This window comes from Aythya fuligula, chromosome 4 (assembly GCF_009819795.1).
Source record: "Aythya fuligula isolate bAytFul2 chromosome 4, bAytFul2.pri, whole genome shotgun sequence".
In the NCBI taxonomy this organism is placed as follows: domain Eukaryota; kingdom Metazoa; phylum Chordata; class Aves; order Anseriformes; family Anatidae; genus Aythya; species Aythya fuligula.
The window spans coordinates 66,346,830-66,371,697 of NC_045562.1; the positions used below are offsets into that span (position 1 = coordinate 66,346,830).

Here is a 24,868-nt window from a genome sequence, read left to right on the forward strand (position 1 = left end):
CTAAATGAATTGAAAGCTCTTTAGCTTTCAATTCAGGAACCACTTGACTAATAAAGAAAAAAAAATTGAATAACTTTTAGAAATATGTGGTGGCTTTTTTAACAAGTTGGCTTAATTCAGATTTCTTTTATGTGGGGACAGTGGGGAGGTGAGTGAGGAGTAATTCCTGTGTAGTGACAAGGTCAGTTCCAGGAAAACTATAAGGGAGAGGAAAACTGTTTTCAGCGGGTTCAAATTCAAAATGATTCAGAAAAAGACTCAGTTTACAGGAATACAGGAAAGTCAGTGCAAGTGACCTTTTTGTTACCCAAGGAAGTTCAGCTATGCTTCAGTTCTTAAATATAAGCCACAGACTGTCACTAACACTGAACTGCTACGCGATGCAACCCATGTGCCATGTATTGCATATAATTTGAGAGTGCTGTTCCCATGAACATCAAAGTGAGGTCTACCGCAGCCTGAAGGGATTTTATTTCTGGATAAAGCTGCACAAAGAGAAGCGCTGTTGACTATTTACAGCCAATTACAGGAAGAGGCTGTGTGGTTTGCAGCATGCCCTTTCTCAGAGCGCTCCGATTCTGCTCCAGCTCCAGCTGATCAAAGTTGTGCTCTGGGGTATTATTAATCCTGGTGACTGCAAAAGCAGGGAGCATCAAGGGGTAACTCCGTGGCAGGTTGTTTTCTGTGTGTCTGCAACTGTACTGTCTGTAGGGGAGGGTGTTAGGAGAGGCAGGAGATGGAAACACAGCTTGCACGTGAAAGGGCTGGACTGCTGAATACAACTCTAGAGGATGGCTAATGGCAGGGAAAGTGAGCTGACAGCATCGTTACAGGGTGTGCAATGTGAGGAAGGGGGACACTTCGTGATAAGGATTGTTGGACCAGGAATGAAGTAGCAACCTGGACACCCAGAGACCCGCCAGCTTTCCTCTTCCTTTTTCAAAGGGAAGGTAATGTCATGTATGGCCACATGAAAACAGATGGGGCTGCAGTGCTGAACCCATTTTCAATACTCAGCAGCAGTAGGTTATGTCTTCAGCTGCAGTGCTGTGAGTGTCTCCCTTCTTTAGGGATCCCTCATGTCAGGTGTGGATCTTGATGGACCTCAGTTGCCAGAGTCACAATGCCCTGCAGCATCAGTAAAACCCTGAGCTGCTTGTGCAGGAGTGGGGGCAGAGGGAAGCAGTGCTACTGCCTGGCTCACAGCAAGCCTGAAGCTGCTTTTGCAGGCTTCTCAATATTTGCTCTGCTGTGTGCTGTGACTTTTTTTTTTTCTTTTTTTCTTTTTTAAAATAAGAAATCAATCCCAAACTAGGCTAACAATACCAAGATCCACTCAAGATGCTTTGTGCCCTCCTGCTTAGTAAAATAACAAGATGACTGTTGTCATCCAGCCCTACAACAGGACACTCACTAATGTGTGTCACAGGCACCATAGAGTGTGTGGAGAGCCTTTTAAGTAACAGCTGGGGACCACGGCACTGAGAGAGGAGAGATCCCATCTCAGCTCTGCGTTGTGTCCCTGGGGAGGCAGCACTTCCAGACTCCAGTGAGTTTTACTGGCCTTTTAGCCTGTAGTTCGGGCAAGAAAAGCACAGCCTGGCATGTTGACCTAAAGGTAGCCAGCCTTTGGTAGGGGGAGCTAACTGCACAGGTTCCCGCTTTATCTGAGCGTCACGCACCTCTCTGAACAGTGACATATTCCGGCAGGGATGAGTTAAATGCAGCAGGGAGAGAAAAAAAAAAAAAAAAAAAAAAAAAGCAAAGCAGAAGCGGGCTGAGGTCACATGCCTCGAAACCCAAAAGGCAGCTGACTTAGCTCGGCAGAGTGGTGGGAACACCCGCGAGCTGGCCCCGGGGTGCCACCGTGTGGGCTTTGGGCAGGCAGAGCGGCTCTGGAGGCAAACAGGATGCCTGAGCAGCTGCCTTGAAGTAAAATCCATCCCCTGCTCCGTAATTCTTTTTTTTTTTTTGGGGGGGGGATAGATGGGACAGCTCACTGGAAGTCACTTATGAGGCTGTCACCAGCGCTGCTGAGGTGGAAGAGCAGCTTGGCACCAGAGTACCACCTCCTCTCCCACCCCCTGGTGTTTCCCACTGCTCTGCTCTTGCCCCCCTCCCAAGGTCTCTGAGTTTAACCAACGGGGATGGGAGGAAGCTCCCTAAGCTTCAGCAGCGAGTAAGATCTTCTGCAAAGCCAAACTGACTGAAAAAGCAGCTTCACATGCAGGCACTATGCTTTTCTCCTCCCAGTGTTCCAATCTTCATAGTGTACCCTGCTTCGCTGCAAAGTGACAAAGAGAAACGCCATTGCCTTTCACGAGCTTCAGGCTGGCCCCAGCCTCATGGGACCTGCGCGTTTTAGTTCAGCTGCTGTGCCCCTCCCCCCCCCCTCCCCCCCCATTTATTTATTTATTTAACTTTTTTTTTTTTTTTTTTTTTTTTCCTCCCTTACTGAAACCATGCCTGTGTCCTCACACAGGCAGAGCTTCTCCAGCTGCTCATGTGCTGCTCCTTGACCCCGGGGCTAGTGGTACCACCTGGGTCCCTTACCCCACTATGCCTGGCATGGGCAGAAATGGTTCAGAAGCGTAGCCATGACCATGACACCCGTGTGGGGAAGCCCAAGCTGTGAGAGCCTTGCCTACTTAGACATATTGAGAAAGATGTGTCCAAGTCTTGTCAAAACAAAAAAATGCAGTACTACATCATGCATGCTCACAAGACAAGAAATTCCAGCTCTTGTAAACCCAGATTTTATCATCAAGTCATGCGAGCTGCTTGGATTCCCACCAGTGGCTCTAGTATTTTTTACACTAATATTTCAGCAACACTGATCTTTGGCTACATTTAACACAGGAAATGGGATCAGAAACCACTGCTTACATGGGGAAAGTAAGCTTATATTGAAAAATAATATGTGGGCATACATTTTTACTGCTGAAATAGTTTATGAGTGATTTTAATCTGAAGATGAAGTTTTCTGCAGAATACTTTCTTAGATATTTCTAAAGTATGGGTGTGTAAACACACAGAAATCAAAACCTCAGGAAAAAAAATCTAGTGCTGTGAGACACAACTAGGCTGTTAGAAAGACTCCATAGCACTAATCATTAATACTCTTTAGCATTTCTTGACATCATCTTTCCTGTCACACAGCTAGTTTGGGATTATCCAGGGCTAACAACTACCATGCTCCCTTTTGGGCTGCTCAGGCCATTTGAGAGCCATCCCCTCATCGAAACAGGGCCTAATATTGGATAAATGTTGCGGATGTCACTGTGCAAGGAGGTGCTAAGCATGCAGATGTGCCAGGAAGTCAACTATCTTTCTGTGAATATGGTGTTTGAGGCTGGTGGGCCGTGTACTTGTCTGTCTATAAGGCTTCTGCCCCTTCTCATGACTGCTAAATCTCATTTGGACAGTGACCATCACACTTGGACACAGCAGTCACATGTCAATGGAGTTTAATGATTTAGGGTTGGTCTGTCCATTGCAATTTCAATCCCTGAAATTTCAATCCCTTTGTTTATCCTGTTGTAACTCCATTGATTTAGTTGGCACTATTTCAGTTTTACAGGGTTATCAGAGGACACAACAATTTGGGAGACAATACGAAGCTAAGCCATGGCTTTAAAATTCAAGCGTTATTAAGATTTTAGTTGCCTGTTGAAGTAACTAGCAATCTTTTGTAACATTAAAAATACCACATTCAACCAAAACTCATCTAGTTGCAGCAAAACCAAGCTGGATGTCAATTACAATCTCACATGCCTAACCTAATGAAAAGATAGGGCCGTGCTAGGGAGCTGTAGAGACTGCCTAAAGAAGGTGGAATGATATTTTGGCAAATGTTTTGGAAAGATTGTGGAATCAAAGATAAAAACCTCAATTTATTGGATGCAAGCCTCTGTCCTGTGGCATTCAACAGAGTTGAATTTACTTAAAGGTAACCTCTAAGGTAAGCTTTTGGTCAAAGCACTTAGAGAGTGGGAACTGAACTCTAGGCTATATACAATCACAAAGTAAAGCTATGAAAGTATCACAGCTCCCCATTAACAACCTCATAGGTGGTTTCACCTTTCTCCCATCACCCTGCCAAAACCCTGATCCTCTGGCAGATTATTGTAAATATTTCCTGAGTTCTTCGGCCTGCTCACTGTAATAGTTGTTTTAACACTTGCATTCCCCATATCTGAGCTGATTTCTCTTTCTTTTACTAGCCAGACACCAAGAGATGATTCCTATACATGGCCAGCTCATCTTGGTTCACAGTAAATACATATTCAATAGCAGTACCATCATGTGTGCAGCCCAGCAAGGCTTCAGCCAATTTGGTAGCTTCTGGGTGTTTTTGGTATTGTTTTTTTCTTCTTGTGTTTTTGTTTCTCAACTGGTAGGTTTTCCCTCACAACTGGGAAAGCATCTCAGCTGAGGGGAAGAAAAAACAAATAAACAACAGCAACAAAAAAAACACCCACCACATTTAGTGGGTTTTGTCTGGGGGGTTTTGATTCCCTGGAGCAGCACTTACCAGACAGACACAGCTGAGCTAGCACTGGAAATCCCATTACTAAAGGCACCAAGACAGTCTGTTGGGACAGGCAGTAGTGCTCTTCCTCAGTTTGTTTAAGGTTCCTATATCTACAGCTCTATTTGAGTTTCATCTGGATAACCAGAAACAGCAGAGAATTGCAGGCCGCTGTTGAGGCTGGCTTAGAGCTGTTGCCAAGTGGCAGGTCTCTGAGCAGCTTCACAGATTTGGGGTTGAGGTCTGCAGATTACATGAGATCCCATCACCTGTGGGAAACCTTCAGCCACAGCCCTGTGATAGAGACAAGCCTGGAAGAACTGGCTGTAGCATCATCAATGTGGGAACACCTTCACCTCAATAAAAATAGGTGCTTAACTGAATGCCAAGATGCAGGTGGATTAGAAAGAAGGGTGATTAATAATGAGCATCGGCTTGTCTTTTCCTGCGGTGATTTTGCTCTGCAAAGTGAAGGCAGATTAGGCATTAATCTCTTTCAGGTGCTTTCAGGCCTCTTCGTGTGAGGGAACAGGGTTGAAAAGAGGCTTGTATTACCACCCACGTGTTGGGATCTTGCAAACCACTTACTGTCCATTTGCAGAAGCATCACTCTCCTGGGGCAGTTACAGTAATTACCAGAGTAGAAGATTAATATCAGGAATATAGTCCTCTTCTCACAAAGGCTCTGATGTATCCAGAAAAATAAGTTAATCACATGGTCTGCTTTATTATTCTATCTCCTCCAATTTTGCTGGAAATCCTTTTTTGTGGCTGGGGATCTTGTCCACTTCTGCCCTTGCATATGTGCCTTAGCCAGGAGTGAGCTCTGGAGGCCATCTGTATTTTGCTGTTTGCAGGTGCTGTTGCAAACTTTTACAAAATGATGCAGCCCCTCGGTGTTCACACCTTGCAGCTGGTAGTAAGTTTGGCCTCTTTAGTGTTACAACATAGAGGGACTCCATGAACCATGTAGAACCACAGAGACAGCAATACTAACATGATTAGAAATTGAAACATTTTGTTTGGAAAAGCAGGGGCTTTGACTATAAACAGGCTAAAATGAATACATATGTCTTCCACTTTAAAATAACGTTAGAAAACCAGCAACGTGGTAGGGGGTTACTGGTCTGTACAAGATAAATCATCTAATCTTGTTCAATCTGTCAGTCATAACAATGCAATTGTGTAAGCCTTACTGAATGATTTAGATACTTTGAATTTAAGATTGACCCTTGGGCTTATTCCATATCCTTAAGCACATGAGTCTCCTGTTGGCATTGCTCTTGAAAAGGCAAACAGCCAAGACATGGCACTGAAAGTAGTAGCTGAGCTCTATTGTCTGGGTTAGGGTTAATCACAGCAGCTTTCTGCTTTCCGTGCTGAATCATCAAGGGGAAAAAATGTAAACTTGGCAGTAAAATACGTATGTGCTGCATTGTAGATTTTCAGGCTTGCTTTTGCAAATTAAAACCAGAAGCGTATATTATAGAGAAGGCTCAGAAAGCTTGAAATGGCTTTTCTCCTCTTCAGTAAGTGACTTTGTCCATAATCTTAAATAGAAGCTGTGCTACTGAAAGGGTTTTTGTACCTCTGGTGGAAAAGCTAAAGTAGAAAAGTAAACATAAAAAATTGAACAGACTGTTCTAGGTCAGGAAGAAAAAGGTCTCTCTGTAGCAACCTGCCCACAAATGGGACTATGAGAGGAGGTAGCACTGTCTTCCTCTGAGCCCAGAGAAGCCTATGCTCAAAAAATGGAAGAGCTTTAGGCTCTTTCAAGCACACAAGAAACAGCAGCTGAAGCCTGCCAAGTTAATCCAGAGGCCTGAGAAATTCTTTGTATATCATTGCTTGTTGTTCTTCTTATGAAAAAGAGAAAGGGGGAGGCTGAACTCTCCTAGCTGTCTTTGCTGAAGCAAGCTGTGACAAGTAGGGATGGGGATTTGTCATTTCTATGCCCAGGGACCTAGAGCCCATGGATGCAGGGCTCCAGGAGGAGAGTATGCAGCTGCAGCTCTGGGGCTGGCCTCTGAGAAATACGCGGGGAGGCTCTGGCCCAGCTACGTGCATCCACACTTATTTATATAAGTACAGGCACTGGAGAATTATCTTTGGCCCTCACAGAGCCACACCCTCCCAAACATATGCAAGCATTGGCATTAGAAAACATAGGAAATGTCCAAACACCACATCAGCACACATACACATTTAAGGCTTGCTTTGTGCCAGACCTTTTCTTTCTTGCTTGTATGTATATTAACTCCTGATAACCTGGAAGCTCAAGCTGTTTCACTCATGGGTGTTTACATGACAGAGATGTGGCTGATGTTTAGATTATATGGCAGCCTGTGTGGGGTTGTGGTAGAGAGAAGGCTGGGCAGAGCTGGCTTCTGAGATGGCAGAAGTTGCATAGACATCTTTGGCAGAGGCAGACAGTGAGAAAATGGCATGGTATGCTGAAAATACGTGGGGCTTAATCTAAGTTTAGGACCTAGGAAGAAGGTGTCAGTTTTACTGCTAGTCAGTCAGTGAGGCTCAGTAGCTCCAAGTTTGTGAGAAACATCTCAGGCCAAAAAGTAGCTGAAAACACAGAATCTAAACATAGGTTTATCCTAAAAAGCTTTATCCTTTATTGAAAGGTTGCCCCTGCTTATCACATCCTGAGATGAACAACTTCAGTTGCCACAGGAAAAGTATCTGTTTATGTGGATTTGTTTTTCTCACCTGCAAAATAAATCTATCATCTTAAAGCAGTGTCTTTCCTAATGGGTAATAGCCATATTACTTTATAGATTGCCTCTCCTAATAAATATGATAAAAACTACAAAGTATAGAAACTAAGCAGCAGAAAATCTGGAACAAGAGCTGTCTGTCTCTCCTGTATTAACTTATTTTCCTGCTCACAAAGTGATCCAGACCTCTCGTGAACCCAGCTACAGGATATGACTTAGCAAAGTTTCACGTCTCCCTACAGCTATCCATTGCTTCCCAGCACTTTTCCTTCTGGCCAGCTGGGCAGAAAGAAGCATCTGCTAAAAGCAGTCAGACTGCTGCTGGAGAGCCAGAGCAGGGGGAAGCAGCAGCACCATGCCCAGACCCTGCCTGCTGCATTTTCCCTTTGGTTCACTCTGCTTGTTCCAGCTTGTTGCCAGAATACCTTTCTGCTCCAGCTGAATAAGCAGAATACTGGGACACCATTGAAAATAGGTTTGTGCAACGTGTCAAACTAACTGATGAGTATAGCACTCCTGCACAACAAGTGGTATGGAAAACTGTGGATGCCTCAGTTTCATTATTTGATCATTGTATGTCAGTGAGACAAACAAAAAGGATATTTGTAGTGGGTCACAGACATGGCAAAGGGGAAATGGCTCTTATCTGTGAGAAAACATGAGGGCATGTAGAAAGACCATTCATACTCCCCAAATGAACGGATGAAGAACTGCACTCACAGCACACAACCTTCCAGTCTAACATAAGGGTAGCAACAATACAGTCTTTTTCTTAGCTACCCTTCAATGTAATGAAGGGTGTTAATTGCTAATGACTCTGGCTATAACCAGAGGTAGCATAACTCTTCTTACTGGGACCTGGCTGAACTCCAGCTGATCCCATCCACACCAAATTTTTTCCTTTGTGGAACATTTGGCTGACTCCAGACTTGTGTCCAAGGCCCCGTGAGTAGCTTTAGGTGTGATGACATTAGGATATAAACTAACCAGATTCCACGAGGAAGTGACATTCAATTTTATAAGCATTGAGAATAGCTGGAGCTCACACTAAGTGATCACTCCTTTCTCCTTCCCAACTAACACTGCACAAAATTATCTCCTTTGATTATCCCCAGGTGTAACACTACATACAAGATCTGGATGAGCTGAGGCTGTTTTACAAATGCCTTGACCTTAGTAGGTAACTCACTGAAGGATCATTCCAAAGTAAGGGAAACATACTCAAATTCTATGACAGAAGGCACTGTTAAAGAACCAGGTATTGTTTATTGCTATTAGCATAATGAAACAGTCCAGGAAATGACTTTTTTTGGCTATAACTTTTTTTTTCCAGATTGCTGATTATCAGAACTTGCTGGTGTTGGAGATAGGTTGCTTCTGATAGGTCTGATCCTTCATTTCTTTTATGAGATAATGTGGATCAATGACAATTCATAATATAGAACTAGACTCATTTCCAATTAAATGTCTGCCTCCAAGATAAAATTCCAGGTTTTAATTTTATTCTCATTATAATGATTCTATTTTGGCTAAAGAACGATCAACTGATTAGCAACACATAATGCAGATTATTACATTTAAACAAATATGCTGGGAGGAGAAGTTTAAACTTTCTTTAGTAGGAAAAAAAGAAAATATTTTTTAAAAATAAAAAATGTCTTGTGAGGACAAATGTTCAATTCACTGAGCAAAGAGCTAGATGCCTGTACTCTCAGTGAGAGTTAGAAGAAAAAGCAACGTAGCCAGATTCCCCAATACATCACAAGGCCCTTCAATGTTTAAAAAGCTTAAACATAATGGCTTAGCTCCTATGAGGCACTGATGAAAACAACTTTAGTAACAGTATTTTCTTTTGTTGCCAGAATCAGAGAAGGGTAATATAGAATTGTTGGCTACATGAGCAAAAAAAGACTCTCCTGGGTCATCAAATCAAGTTCCTTAAAGTCAGAAGAGCTTGGTTTATGTGACCTAGTAAATAGAAGGCTAAAGGGATCTAACTGCTCTCCATAAACACGTGGAGACAGCATGCACCAGGGATTGCAGAGAGCTATTTAGGCTGAAGGACAATGCTGGCACAACAACACATGGATATGAACTGGCCATGAATACTTTTAGGCAGGAAATTAAAAGGCAATTTCTAGCAATTAGATGAGTGAGCTTTTGGAAAAGCTTTCCTGTGAGAGTAGTTGGGAAAGCAAATAATTAGTTTCAAGATGTTATTAAATGGATTATAAAATGCAGTTGCTAGAGAGAGAATGAAGTAGTATGGGGAAGAAATATGTCCCCTCACATCCAACAGAGGCTTTATTTCTTTACGAGAAATTTACACACACAACATTATGTGGGACCAATGGATTTTTTAGGCAAAAATATGTGAAGCATCTTGATATGTACAAGTGGACTCCTGTGGTCTTTTGGACTAAACCATGTTCTTGAATTTCCATGAGTGAAATTTGCTAGGCACATAACTTATAGTTTTTAAATATGTCTAGAAATGTCAGGGTTGCACAGCACAATGCTTATTTCAAACATAGGCCACATTTCTTATACAACTACACTTTATATATATATATTATCGAGTCCTTCTTTTTTTAAATTGAGCCAAAGACCAGCTGGTCAGTGAGCTTGTGTGACCGTGCTCTGTGCCTGATCACTGCAGTATGTCCTGTCTTCTTATTAAACTACATTTCCAAGTCTTTGCCTGGATGAGGGTCCTCTTTTCTGCATGGTTGTGGTTGAATGGGGCTCCTCTTGCCAGCAGCATGCCTGGGACCGCAGGTCAGAGTGCCTCCTGTGCCTGGATGTGCAGCAATTGGAGGGACCAGAGTGTGGACCAGTTTTGTGTCAGTGTGTATAATTACTAGTAAACATCAAGCTGGATTAGCAGGAAAACAGGACAAGAGGTATGTGAATAACTGTTATCCTGGGGACACTGGAGGGTCTCAAAGTTGGCAACTGAGGGACCTGGAGGTCCAAGCTAGCTAGAGAGGAGACCATGGAGCCTGGGTCTTGGCAGTGAGGCCCTAGGTCTGAGCCAGCAACCAGTGAGACCAACGTGAGTGTCAATGCTTGAGCCAACCAGTTCACCAGTGGATCCAGGGGCCTGCTACTGGGTAGACTGAGCCTAGCTACTGGGGGATCATATATGTGTTTGTGTGTATGTCTGTGTGTATGTGAAGTTGCAGCAGCCCCAGTGAGACTGGGCAACTCCTAACATAAGGTACCATGGATGCTGCTGTCCCATAATGCTTTTTTTTTTTTTTTTATTTGCAGGTCAATGCCAAACTGTACAGAAAGGTATGATGTGACTTTTCTTTTTCTCCTTGGAAAATCTCAAAACCTTAAGTATTTTTTTCATTATTTTCTGACAAGATTTCTGATGTTGATAATATAGTAGTTCTAGTTCCAAGAGAGATGATCTCTCTCACACTGGGGAGGATTTAGCTGTTATGACAGTGGTATCATTTGTTACAAGCCAGAGACATTAGCAAGAGAAGGAAGCTGAAACACAGACCCACTACTGTAATATCCAGTAATTTTATCAGACATCTATTACTTCCTTTTTACCTCTGAGTTGGCTGTAAATATTAAGAGCATTTTTGCTTCTTAACACCCCTTAACCTGATTTCTTAAAGTATATTAGATTTATGAGAATATAAATGTAAACACATTTATGGGGTTGCATGTCTGAGTCAATACCCAGAATGACTTTTGAATGCTTTGGGCAATGTCAATCAAACTTCACAGAGGGGCTGAAGTTTCAGAGATTTTCAACTCACAGATTTGATGTGGCTAAGCAAAGAAGAGAGATATCTTACTAATGCCTTCACCACTAAAGAAAAAGTCTATGTGATCTCACAAGTTATTAGTGAATCCATACTCAAAGGTAAGAACAGGGGAGAGACTGATATCATAAACACACTTTTTTTTTTTTTTTTCCAGAAATCTGAGTTTTCACCTTATTGGACACCAGAAAATTAACACCACCAAAAGGGATTTTTTTCTTATATGGATTTTCAAATATTTTATAAACTCATTATGTACTCTTAATTTAAATATGATAAGATTTGATTGAATATAAGACAACCTTTTATTTGGAAACCAGACTTTGTTAATTTTGCTGTTTTCCAATCTACTTGTTAAATTGAATCCCATATGGGCCAGGTACTCCAGTGTTTTCTGGCCAAGGATTTGTCCTTTCAGTGGTGATTAGGTATTGAATTATCCAAATAAATCTTATCTTAAGAGCTGTGGTTATTGATCAGACAACCCTGATGCCCCAGCAAATTATCAGATGCCATTTTAATTCTGAATGACATCTACTTGCATCAAATTGTTCACAATCAATCTCCAGACTAAGCATATTTTCCATCATTTTTTGTACAAGTGGTGTTAAACGTCAAATTCATTTGAGTGAATTGCAAACTGCCTCCAGTCTACCTGTGAATAATAATGACTTTAAAAGCTCATTAAATATGTTGTTATTTTGTCATTTACCTATTTAGTGTTGTTGAAGCAAGTCATTTTTCATATGTTTACCTCCTTTTCATAGCAAAATGCGTGGACATCTCTTTAAGTTCTTGTACTGATGTTGCCTATACTCAAACGATGTATCCTAATTTCCTGGATCAGAAGTCTCGAGAAGTGATTGAGTACAGCTCTGAGTACATTCTCATAAGTGTTCTGCACAACTTGCTGCAGGGAGAATGCAATCCAGATCTGAGGCTCCTGGGGTGCTCGGTGCTGGCCCCACAGTGCGAAAAGGACAAAGTTATAAAGCCCTGCAGGCATGTCTGTGAAAACCTGAAAAAAAATTGCCTCCCAGCTTTTGATGCAATAGACATGGCTTGGCCCTACTTCTTAGACTGTGATCGCTTTTTTGCTGGGGAAGAGGAAGGATGTTTTGACCCACTGGCAAAGCTGCGAGGTAAGGAAGCAGGGAAGCTCTGCTGACACATCTTACATCATCTCACTGAGGTTGACATGGCTACAGCACAAAACCTCTGAGACTGTCATCTTTATAAACACCTGTAAGTTGTGATTCATTTTGTGCCACTTATTTTAAACAATTAAATAAATTGTGCTCAAGAACCATCAATTTCTCTCTCATATACAAAGATTGACAGATCAGCACTAGATGTCTGGACTGCTGCTTTGCATTTAGATAAATCCTGCCCTCTGTGACAGCAGTTTTGACAGCTGTCTATATATTTGAAATACTTTGTTTAAAAACTGAACCTTTAATGCACTCATAAATTCATGACTACTTGACAAGCTCATTAAAATTATCTCATTGGTGATTGTACAGACTTTTGTTTAGATGAAGAAGATCCAAATAACTCAAGACATTTTGAATCACATCAGAAATGAATTTGATCCACCAGATTCAAAGGAAAAAATCTGTACATTTGTCACTAAAATGTGCTAAGCATGCCAAAGAACAAATTATAACCAGAGATTGTGCAAAATATGTGTCAGTGTACATATGCATTAGTATGTTTTTTGTATTTTTTTTTTTTTTTTTTTTTTGAAAGCAAGCAAAATATGCCAAAATAAACAGTGTAGGATGAACTACATAGATTTAAGATTTTGACTGCAGATGTATTTTCTAAAATTCTACTACTGAAAAAGACATTTTGTGGAAAAGTATAGGCATTCATAAAATCCTTTGTTTTTAAACACTGATTTACAATTTCTCTTTTCAGGAGAAGTAGAAATTGAAGAAGATTTGCCTTCAGACTTGCCAGCAACATTTATTCAGTTTAAACACCATTCGTATGCCCAAATGGTGAGCACATTGAAGAAGACTGCTTCTAGATGCTCCCACATTGCAACAACTTACAGCATAGGTCGCAGTTTTGAAGGAAAGGACCTTTTTGTGATTGAGTTTTCAACCAAGCCTGGACATCATGAACTACGTGAGTTATATCAATGTTGATTGCATTGCTTGAGGGAAATCCAGGATATTATCACTCTGAGTGAAAACAGGTTCTTTGAACAGGATATCACTTAAACTGTAAAAAAGGTTGACTCAAAAATATTTGTCATCCATTGTGTTCCCGAATTATAGTGATGGCTGATGAGTCATTGCAGCAATTACTGCACAGTTGCAATGTCCTAACTTTATAAACTAACTTTATGACCAGGGTTGACATTCCTTGATCACCCACAGATATGTGATCATATATGTGGGTGCAGTGGTGTGACTATTATTTATTTGTGCCCAGCTTATGAAGAAGCTTGGAGATCTTTTGGCTGCTGACCTGCCCTCTCCATCATTTACCACTTCCCCAGTCACCTTTTGGTCATTCCATCAAACCCTACATACTTCCTGAAACTCATGCCTGTTTCTAGTCTAAATGTAACCCTTCACATCCTAAAAAAAAAAAAAAAAAAAAAAAAACCAACCTTAGAACTTGCAAGAAAGCCTCAGGTACAATAGAATGTTGAAATAAAAATAAATAAATAAATACATACATACATGCATACATACATACATACATACATACATACATAAAGGAAAAGGCAATTCAGCACAGAAAACAATCCTCTGGACAGAGCTTCTGGTCAGTGTTATACCTGTCAGTATAGAGAGGAATAATCTCATTCTCTGATTTTGTAGATTCATCACTGAGACAGCAGAGATCAGATTTTAAAACATATATAATCTTTCAAAAATGTAGATCTTTTTCTTAGGGGGTATTAGATGTTATTTTCCAGTTAACAGATCCCAGCTCAAATACAGAATCCGATTAAATCTGGGTAGACTACTGCGGCCACTGCTATATGGCAATAGTCTCTGGTTCCTTCTCATCAAACTAGCTCCAGTATCAAAGTAGCCTCAGCAGTGTAGCAGAATGGAACTACATCTGACTTAATATATTTCAGGCTTATTACCTGAGGTAAAGCTTTTGTATCCTCTGTACACTATGCCACTGGGGAGGCAGAGAGGGCAACTGAGCCTGGTGTTAGCTCTCTTTACTCTCTCCCATGCTGACTTACATAGTGTAGATATATTCTGACCAAGATCCCAGATGTCTTTAACAGAGCAAAGATCTAAACTCCTACCTCCTGGCCCATTGTCCTTCCTCTCTTGTGTAAAGAATAGAAGTTTCAGGTGTCTTTTCTAGTTGATACTCCATTTGCCAGGATAACACAAAGCCTGTGAACCAGGCTTTTAAATTAAAACTGTGATATAGCATGATAAAAGATGGTAGTTTAACACATTACCTAACATTTCCTTCTAAATCTATTGCTTCATGCTGCTCAGGACAGCTGAGATTTTGCAAGACTAAGTTAGCTGGCATAATAGCTTTGTGCCAGCTCCCCTCCTGGGTCTAGTGCGGGAGGGTGGCCAGAATCAGAGATGAAGATGAAGGGCTAGACAAGAAAGGGTGTCTCCAAAGGGCATTTATTTTCCACTTTCCATTAGTCTCTAAGGAAGGATGGAAACTGAGAGAATAACTGCAGGGAATCATGAGGCTATGTTTCTAATAGTCTTATTCCAAGTCTATTTAGCCTAAAAGCCACTTTTTTATGCATGACCTAATTTCTGTTCCAAATACATGGATAATATATTACAGATCTGCAGGTCATTTCTAGGATGTGTGACAATACAAGGCATTGAAGCTGCCCAAGGTAAGTGAGAGTGCCAGGGGTGTATTTTGTTCCTTCCCAACCAGCTTGACATTTCTGTTTGCAGCATTTTCTCCTCACAATTAACGATGAGTCCAGCAAAAGCTTAGAGCAATGATTACCACTTAAAGTTTGGGATTCTGAAGATATGGATATTTTTTATTTTTTATTTTTTTCCGCACATCCAGAAAGCTGTTCAAATTGTTGCTGAACTGACTTGTAATGGAGTGAAATTCATCTGGAATTGGTATACTGTTTACAGCAGTGTATGCATTAAATTAGTGTAAATAAAACTTTCATCAGTAATCTGTCTGTGTTACTCTGCTTTTGGAAGCCATCCAGGCATAATCAAAATAAAGCATCTCAGTACTTTATATTCCACAGTCAAGCCAGAATTTAAGTACATTGGCAATATGCATGGAAATGAAGTCGTGGGGAAAGAGCTGCTGATATACCTTGCACAGTATCTATGTTCAGAATATCTTCTTGGGAATCCTCGCATTCAGACCTTGATTAATAACACCAGAATTCATCTCCTGCCTTCACTCAATCCAGACGGATATGAACTGGCTGCAGAAGAGGTAAAAGACTTTTTATAAAGAAAAAGTTCAGTGTTTCCTGTTTCTAAAATTCCCCTTTGGAAAAGACAAACTGGGAGTGAAGTGTCATGTATGGGAGGCAGCTAGGCTCCCAGGCTGCTTTGGCAGTAGGTTGGTCTCTGAAGACAACGTGAACAAACCTAGAAATCAACCAGAGCTATGTTTGTCATTCCTGCTCCCTGCATGCATTGACGTGGGAATGACTGCTACTTTTTCACACATTTAGCACTCTCTGTTATCAGCTCTAGAACATAATGCCCACTGACTCACTTTAATGACTTTTAAATTAATTTGCAAGGAAATGTAATTTAATACTGTGGAATAGATATTATTCCTCTTGTAGAAAAGCAGGTGTAATAAAATGGGAATATTTTCTGTACTATCTAGCTTTCATAAGGATGGCAGTTTTCAGAGATCAGCTGGTGTCTGAAGGAGACATACAAAAGAAGCACTTTTATTATATATCTGCCATTCTTTTCACCTCACTTCTATCATTAACATCATTAACATGAAAATAGGTCCTTTTTCTGAGCTTCTTGTGCAGTGAGCTCTATTAGAATGATATTTGGGGTTTTACATTCTGCCTGATCTTTTCTTGGAGTGAGAGCTGTAATTTTTTATTATTATTATTTTTATTTTTATTTTTCTTCTCTTCTAACCCACTCTGCATGCTGCTCTGAGTTGAGTAAGAAACCGCTGTGTTCCTCTCATGAGTCAAATCACTGGTGAGTGAAATGATTCCTGTATGCTAGTAAGAATAATCATGGAAATAAAAATGAGTAATAAGTATGTTTTTTTGTGTTATTTATTTATTTATTTATTTATTTATTTATTATTTTTTTTCTGTTGTTGTTGCTGTTTGTTTGTTTATTTTTTAATTGTATAGACATTTCTGACTTGTCTCTTATGTCTTTTAATACTTTCTGATTATAAAATGACATTTTAAACACTTCCTTTTTCCACAAAGTGACATTTTGAGATGAGAAGTTATACTGAACTTGTTTCTGTATTCCAAATTAGGGAGCTGGTTACAATGGATGGGTCATTGGCCGACAGACAGCTCAGAACTTGGACCTGAACAGAAATTTCCCTGATCTGACATCAGAGGCTTACAGAAGAGCTGGAATTCGTGGAGCACGCCTAGACCACATCCCCATTCCACAATCCTATTGGTGGGGTAAGGTATGAATTACAAATTTTATAAATCACATTTATTACAGAACAGTTCAGAAATTAAGATCTTGAGATTTTTCTGTCTGAAGTTATTCTCTGGTAATAAAATTTTATATGTAGGACTAAACTGAACAGACTAGGAATTGACATGAAAAAAAAAGGTATACATCTGGCCAAAGAGGCAAGTGTCACAAATCACTGGGAAAATTTGTTGATAATTTGGATTCTGCTATTTTAAATTAAGAACAATAACAGGAGAGGTCAGAAGTGTGTAATGATTCAATGTTAATGATTTCAGCACTATGTTGAAAGGCCTTTTTTGGGGACTTGGACCTCATTCCATTAAATTCTGCACAGGTTTGATGCAATAGTGCTTTCTGCCTTGGAAACCATAAAAAGGCTTCATGTGAAGTCATGTGGCATGAGATTTCCACAAAAACAGTGGTTACAAATGACAATAAACAGCTAGGGCAATGGAAAAATCTAGATGGGTCGCAATGTTTTTGGAAGGAAGAGTCATTGCCACCTCCAATCTCAGGGAGCAGGATGGAGGCAGCACTGCAGGACCTCATTCTTACCATCACTAAGCTTTACGTTGCATGATGTCCAGGGTTCCTATAGGGAAAAACTATTTCAGTAGCTGTATTCAGTACTAGCAGATTTGAGAGACCATACTGCAACTTTCTAGTGTGATGCAGGTGATCTCATATAAGGGCTGTTCTAAACCCCATATTACATTGGTGGTAGGGGGATGGTTGAACCAGATGATCTTGGAGGTCTTTTCCAACCTTAAGGATTCTGTGATTCTACAGTTCTATGAACTTGCTGCCACTAACTTCAGTTCTTGTCAATATTTGTGTGGCTCAGCCATCAAGTACTACCTTTATGCCTATGCATAAAGATATAGATGATGAGTTAAACTGTGTCTGTAACATCTTACCAGACTAAGTCCCTTCTTTGAATGGCCCTTTGCAGATTCAGTAATGAGAGTGCCAGTCTCCTGGGAGCTCTTTCATGGGCTGTAGTCTCCCCTGAGGTATGTGCAGACAGGATACAGACGTGCCTAGCACACCTGAAAAATTAATTGAAAATGCATTTGCTTTTCCATAGAGGTGTCCAAGAAGTCTGCTTCTGCCCTTTACGTTTGGATGTAGTGGCTGGGCAGCAGACTTTGAGGTATGAAGGAAGGGATGGAGAGTTCCCTCCAGACATAGGCTTTCTCACTGCAACCAGCGTTGCAGGGTTGAAGGCCCAAGAACTACCAAGAAGAGATAACGGTTTCCTTTACCTCTCTTTGTACCCAGTGCAAGCTGTGAGCTTGTCACATTTTGTGCAGCCCAGAGTCCCCATAACTCTCTGGATTTTATAGCTCTGACCTCTCTCTTCTTTACTCTGAGTTTTTCACTCAGAGGTTGGTGAGGCACTGACACAGGCTGCCCAGAGAGGATGTGGATGCCTCATCTCTGGAGGTGTTCAGGACCATGTTAGATGACGAATGTAAGAAGCTCTCACTTAAGCAGCTTCAGTTTCAGGCAGACAAACCCATGTCTCTTACACAAGTTGGCTTTGTGCATACAAAAGCATTAGATTGTGCATTTCAACACCAGGCTCTCAGCTTTCATTTACTTAATAGTGTTTATTACCTGCCTTATTAAAGTAATTATCTGTGTATTGCAGGGCATTGTATAAAGATCAGAAAATGGAGAGTGAGGTCCCAGCCAATCCCATAAAGTCAGGAGAGGTCTGACCTCCCCATAATCCTTGTTGTACAGTGCTTTGTTCCCTGCTATTATGAATTATTGTAATAAGTGGTCTGAGAGTTAGGACTGAGAGACTTCAGGTTTCATTTGAGATGAGTTCAGTTAAATTGGTTTCACTTGGGATTTGGAGGTTTGTGCCAGTGGAGGCTGGAATAGTGTTTAGAAAACTGAGTCTGGTTGTTTATAAAAGGGAGAAAAGAAATCTTTGAAAGTCATGGAGACAGTAACTAATTGCACTATAATCGGCATAAGTGAGATTCAGGTTTAAAAAGGGTAGTGACCATTCACTGTACTCGTGCCCAAATAATTTAGCTATTTTCTAATTGTGTTCCAAATTGTTCTTGTGAGATGAATACCTTAAGACTGATCTCCTCTGACTGAGAAGCAAGAACCCTGGTGAAAAAAAAAAAAAAGAAAAAAAAAAAAAAAGAGAGAGAGAGAGAGAGAAAAAGAAAAACAAACACAGAAACCACAGTAAAATAAAAGTTTATGAATTGTCAAAGGCCAGAGTGACACAGATAGTATCTGACATCATCTGATGGATCTGAACCAAGACAAAAAAGGATGTGCACATTTCAAAGCTTTAATCATGGTACACAAAGTCACTGAAATGCTATTAGGATAAAAATAGTGGCATTGAGATTACTGTTTTTCCACAACATTTGCTTCAACAAGACGTTTGCTTTGTGACACAGCAGTGTCTCGCAGCTTACGCAGGTACCTAGCAAGCAAGTTGGCTAATCAGGGGGAGGCAATGAATGTTGGAACTTTTTGAGTCAAACTTTTTATTTCACCCTTGCCCACTGAATTGCAGAAACAGCTTAAAAAATCTTACTGAGATCTGACAGCACTGAAAGCAGGTCTGTTTCTGGCTTCAAGCATGCCCTCTCTGGCCAGGCTGCTGCAGGTGGTACAGGGAGCCACTGAGATTTTGGGGCAGCAGCCTCTGGGAGATCCCTGGTGTTGTGGGGCTGGGAGAACATGGGCACAGAGACAGCTCTCAGCCACCCCACAAGCCCCCATGCAGAACCCACAGGGAAGGCAGTGAGTGCTGCTTGCAACCCCTCACAAGCCAGCTGGGATCTTCTGTTCTTCAGAAGAGATGAACTCAAAGGATGAGCACAGTGCTTTCAGGGTTCAGGTGGGAGTGGCATGTTTAGTCCTATATTCCCTCATGACAAAGATCATTATTGGACTAGCTCAAGGCACTGTGCAATACTTAGATCAGCAAGTAGCATTTTTGAGACACTGTCAAGTTCATTGTCATGAAGCCTGGTGGGCTGTGTCCTTCTCCCACATCTGATTGTTCCAGCAGGTGTGCAGGACTTCAAAAAGTGCAGAGGATTACCGTTTTCTGTTGGAGTGCCTTTTATCTGACTTTTCAAAATGTTTTTTCAGGTTATGCCCTTCATGGAAACTCTGTCTAATCTTCACAATTATACAAAATGCCTTAGTTTTAGGGTTCTGAAATGAAGAATGTAGTTGTTATGAGCCCAACCCAATTCTCTGTGTTCCTCAGTTAGTGGTTACAGCGCATCTCAAGTTTAGGTTGCCTCTTCACAGAATCACAGAATTTCTAGGTTGGAAGAGACCTCAAGACCATCGAGTCCAAGTCTTTATAGTACCGAGGTTGAAACGGTTGTGACACAGATTCAGAGGCTTCCATGAGGTTGATAGATAAAATGGATCTGGTCTGATTTGCCTGAGGACAAGTGGTATAACCTGGCTTGTGTACATATGCTGACCATGAGCTACTCATTTCTTAATGATTCACTTTGAGCAGTGTACCTCAAGTTCCTATACAAGTTCCTACTTCCAATACAAGGTATAGCCTTGTCAAATAGCACAGCTAATGCACTGAAATCACATGCAGATGAGCATGGAGTTACAAGTGGCTGAATAAATTAAAAGGCTATAGAAAGGTGTGATTTCCTACTGTGGCTATAATTATACTGATATATGTAAAACCGCATTTAGATATGACTTGTCCCTGAGATCCTTTGCTTTTGGACTCATACAGGGAGCTGTAATATGTCTGCAGTGAACCATTGCTTCACAGTGGTGTTTCTGCTCTTCTCCTAAGTTTGTGTGTTACCCATTGCATTCCCAAAGCTGTGATCTGCCTGTGGAGCAGAAGAGGGACTGATACAAAGAAAACAGAAATTGCTGCTGTTGTAGCCCTAATCTTTAGCTCTTTAGGTTTTGTTTGCTTACTTTTCCAGGCCTGTTGTTGTTTGGAGTATATGGCACAAACTTTAGAGGCACTTGCTTCACCGACTCTAGTTATTAGCCATGCCAGGATGCTGTCTGACAGATTTCCTAATGAAATCTTGAATAAAAGCAAAGGGTGATGTGCATTGCTAGCAGCCCTATAGAAACTCTGGAGTAAATCCACCATAACAAACCTTGCTCGTTTATTTATTTACTTATTCAAACTTGCCTGTCAGCACTTGTGCAAAGCAGAGTCTGGATTGGCAACGTGCTTTTTCCCTGCTATCTTCCCAAGTGGCAAAGAAAAGAGCTTCACCTCCTCCAAAGGCGCTGGCCTGCGGGCTTGCAGGGGCTGGCCACCAGATGACACTGTTACCCCTAAGAATGATCTGACTCCGGAGCAGGTCCGGGAAACCCCACCTAGGAAGCAGGCAGGATGGGCAGGTGGGAGCCCCAGTGCCCCCGGGGTCCCGTTCCCACAAATTTTGTGACCTATTTGCAGCAGTTCTCTGCGAGTAAAGTGCAATTGTTGCTGTGCTTGATATCCATTAGTTTTCATTTATTTGCTGATAAACCTGGACCAAAGGATGTTAAATGTTTTTCCAAAAAGTGCTGAGCATTGCAAATCTCCACACCCTGTTTTATCCATCCAATGTCAATCCTGCTGATTCAGAAACAAAATTAGAAAAGGGGTTTGGCTTGCAAATAATGGTACACCACCAGGAATTTTCAGGTCTAACATAAGTCTGTCATCATTTTGAACTGCTGAAAATGTCTCTGTAATAAAAAAGTTATTTTCCCATCAAAATTTCTATGTCTTTTCTCAGCTTTTCCACAGTGATTGCCTCTGGTTATTGGGGAGTTAGGAACAGAATGTCTCATCTGTTCTCTGGAGCAAACTGCTGCTCTTCCCCCATTAACTTTTGGGATGGAAGAGCTGAAGAGTCACATCTTTTCCCTTTCTGATATACTACCTTCTCCACTGGGCTTCATCCTGCTCAGGACCAACTTCCTTCAGAGCTGAATGTTCAGTCACACTTTTTTTTTTTTTTTTTTCCTGGATTTCAGGTAGCACCTGAGACTAAGGCAGTCATGAAGTGGTTGAGGTCTATCCCCTTTGTGCTCTCTGCCAGCCTCCATGGGGGTGAGCTGGTTGTTACCTATCCTTATGACTATTCAAGGCACCCCCTGGAAGAAAAAGAGTTCTCCCCTACACCTGATGAGAAGGTAAGATTGTTTTGTAGGGTAGGTATATGATATAGTTTTCATATGTGGAACTGTAGGAGTATTTTCTTCTAACAAGTAACAAACAGCTTAGATTTATTTAGAGTTTATACATATGTATATAGTTATGTATGTATTAAATATAAAATAAAACATATGTTTATATATTTATATGTATGTATATATGCATATGTATAATATGATTTATACAGTTACTTCATTAGCTTTAAAATATATGTTACCAGCTTGATTGGTAAAGATTTACCCATTTTTTGTGAGGCCAAACATGATTTCACAAGGCATAGTTTAGGAAAAGTCAGGATTTTACTATTTAAAGTATGAAGGTTCAGCTATTTTTACCACTGATTCCAGGAGAGAAGAAACAAACCTCATCAGAATTCACATTTTCTGATGAAATCTGTAGAAATAAAAAGGCTGGCTGCCATATGGTGGCAGCCTTGTAATATTTATTCCAGGTCAGATGAACAGCAACGGTTTTCCTCTCTCAGGTTCCCCAGTTGGGATTTAGTGTTAATCTTCTGTGAAATTTTTTGCCACCTTTCCTATTTCACTTTGATTTCCTCAATCTAGTATTCATTGCTGACATGTCCACTAGGAGAACAGCCAGCTTTTTAGATTTCTAGCGTATGTTAAAATTGTCCCTGACCTCTTAAGGGAAAGTGGTTACTTATATAGTGAAAAGCAGTTGAAAATCATCAGAAATTGATCTTTGATTTGAAGTATCCGTTTCTTTGAGCACGTCTCTGGGTTGAAGCTCTCCTAAAGTAACAGTCCTCACCAGCATTTATTCAATATTTAAATATTTGTCACTATTAAACATTTTCTGTGTCAATTCATTTGTTCTGAGCTGTACAATATCTACTGACTAGTGAGTAGCTGAAAATCCTAGAAAGTAGCGCAAATTTTGAAATTTAAAACATACAGGGGAGGGCTGGGAGTTTCCCCAATTAAAACCAACTTTTCAAGGGAGTCAGCATAGGAACCTTAACAACACTACCAGTATCGCTTTAACATTTGTCTAGAAAGTTACAAAATGTTTTCCTGTGAAAGGACCTGTATTTAAGTAACATTATCATCATCATCTGCTGCTGGGGAATTGGCATCCTGAAATATTGCAGTTTGTCTTAACTGCCATATATTAGCTGTAATCCTTGTTCTGTGTGCTGATCTGCAAAATTCACAATGCAAGGGGAAAAAAGGAAAGTTTGTACCCTTGGCTGCAGCCCAGGGTGAAATGCTGCAATGCAGATAATGGCCAGAAATTCAAAAGTCAAATTCTTCAAGGTACATTCAAACCAGATTGCCCAGCTTGCAAAGGCTCCTGGATGCTGCCACCTCCACTGTGGTGGTCTCTCTTGATGAATATGTGGTAGCATGGGGATCTTCTTAGCAGCAGCAGATTTCAAGCCTCTTTAAGCTTTATCACAGCCTGGTCTGGTAACTGCTGGGACCACAGAGTCTCAAAACTGTTCCATGTCCTTCCTCTCACATTCCTGCATCTGGTTCACCTCCTAATACAGAACTTTCAAATTTTTTTTTGGCATTTGTGGAGATGGAATTTTCTAGCAGGCTTTTGTTGCTTTGTGTTACACAAAAAATTACATTGAAGTTTTGTTCATGGGGGCAGAAAGATACACACAAATTCAACCTCACTACCCTTGGCAAATGGAAACACTTCCTTCCCTCTGTCCCCCAAAAAACAAATTGTGAGCGTCAGTGGAGTCAGAGTGCTAGGCAACATAACAATATGTACACATTTTATCAAATGAACATCACACTTTCAAAGTCACAAGGATTCCTCTGTTTTCTCCTTTGCGTTCATCTATGTAATGCCTAAACATTTGAGTTTTTTGAAGTCATAATGTGTCTGTTCATCAGGGGAAAGAGCAAATAGAAAAAAAAAAAAAAAAAAAAAAAAAAAAAAAAAAAGGAAAACTGTCTTTACACTTACATAACACTGTTTCCACCTTTTCTTAGTTAGCTACCTGATCCCATAATTGGTCCAACTTTGTGATTATTGAATCATTCCTCAATATTACACCAAAATTATATGTATAGTCATTTTGGTCTCCATACATTTTCAAGCATAAAATCTTAAGCCACTTGCAAAAATAGGATTTTAGCCACCCAACAGCTTGCACATGTTATCTTAAGGCACATGTTATCTTAAGAAATATGCAATGAAACCTATGATGCTGAGCTGATCTAGTAGCACCTGACAATTGCTGTCATTTTAATATTGAAATCTGGAGTGATAGGTTTTGTAGTTGAGATTTGAATAAAATAAAAAAGGAGATCATTTCTGTTCAAATTTGTAACAAACACATTTGTAATAAAATGGCACAAAACAGATCCAAAGATATGGTTTCCTCATATCACTGCTCTTGCTTCTGTCTTCACTTCATGTACCCATCAGTTTTCCTTTCTGGGTCGTGACTCATCTGCTCTTCATCATTATTAACACTCTTAGGAAATCAGTGGTGACATCCACCATCACCACATCCTATCCTTCACTTTTTGGGGGATGGCTTCTGCCTCACAAAAAAGTGACTGTCATTGAGATCAAACTGGCAGGTTGTCCTGCGATAGAGATAAGTGCAAAGCAAATCAACGCCGTCTATTTTAAACACCAGCAGCTAACGCAAAGATCTGGTGGGGCTGAGGCTGGTGTAGGTGTTTCTGAAAACCCAACAGCTAGGACATAATGGGAGAGCTAATTTTGGCTTTGAAACCCATGACTTTAAGTACAACAAAACAAGCCCTCTACTTCTGCTCCAGATACACTGCAGCCAAGTATCACAAAATCAAGAAGTATTCAGTGTTATTTCTGGCTAAATACATTGGATTACAAAGAAGCACCTTGGAGAATAAGGCATGTGAAACCTTCCTGGTGGAATATCCTTGCACAGAGGTTCTCCCCCTTCATCAGCCTCAGGGACACAGGGTGGCTCATTGTCTGGGCTCACAACAGCAAGACATACTGGC

At 40.7% G+C, this 24,868-nt stretch overlaps 1 protein-coding gene across 1 annotated transcript in view; it reads left to right on the forward strand.

The window, feature by feature from the left end:
• The window catches only part of CPZ (carboxypeptidase Z), a 32,731-nt gene that overhangs the window by 804 nt on the left and 7,059 nt on the right, over positions 1–24,868 (forward strand). The window contains exons 2-7 of the mRNA XM_032186773.1: positions 10,534–10,557; positions 11,813–12,187; positions 12,966–13,178; positions 15,280–15,476; positions 16,515–16,676; positions 21,707–21,865. Coding sequence (XP_032042664.1) covers positions 10,534–10,557; positions 11,813–12,187; positions 12,966–13,178; positions 15,280–15,476; positions 16,515–16,676; positions 21,707–21,865 — 1,130 coding nt within the window. The remainder of the gene's footprint in view (positions 1–10,533; positions 10,558–11,812; positions 12,188–12,965; positions 13,179–15,279; positions 15,477–16,514; positions 16,677–21,706; positions 21,866–24,868) is intronic.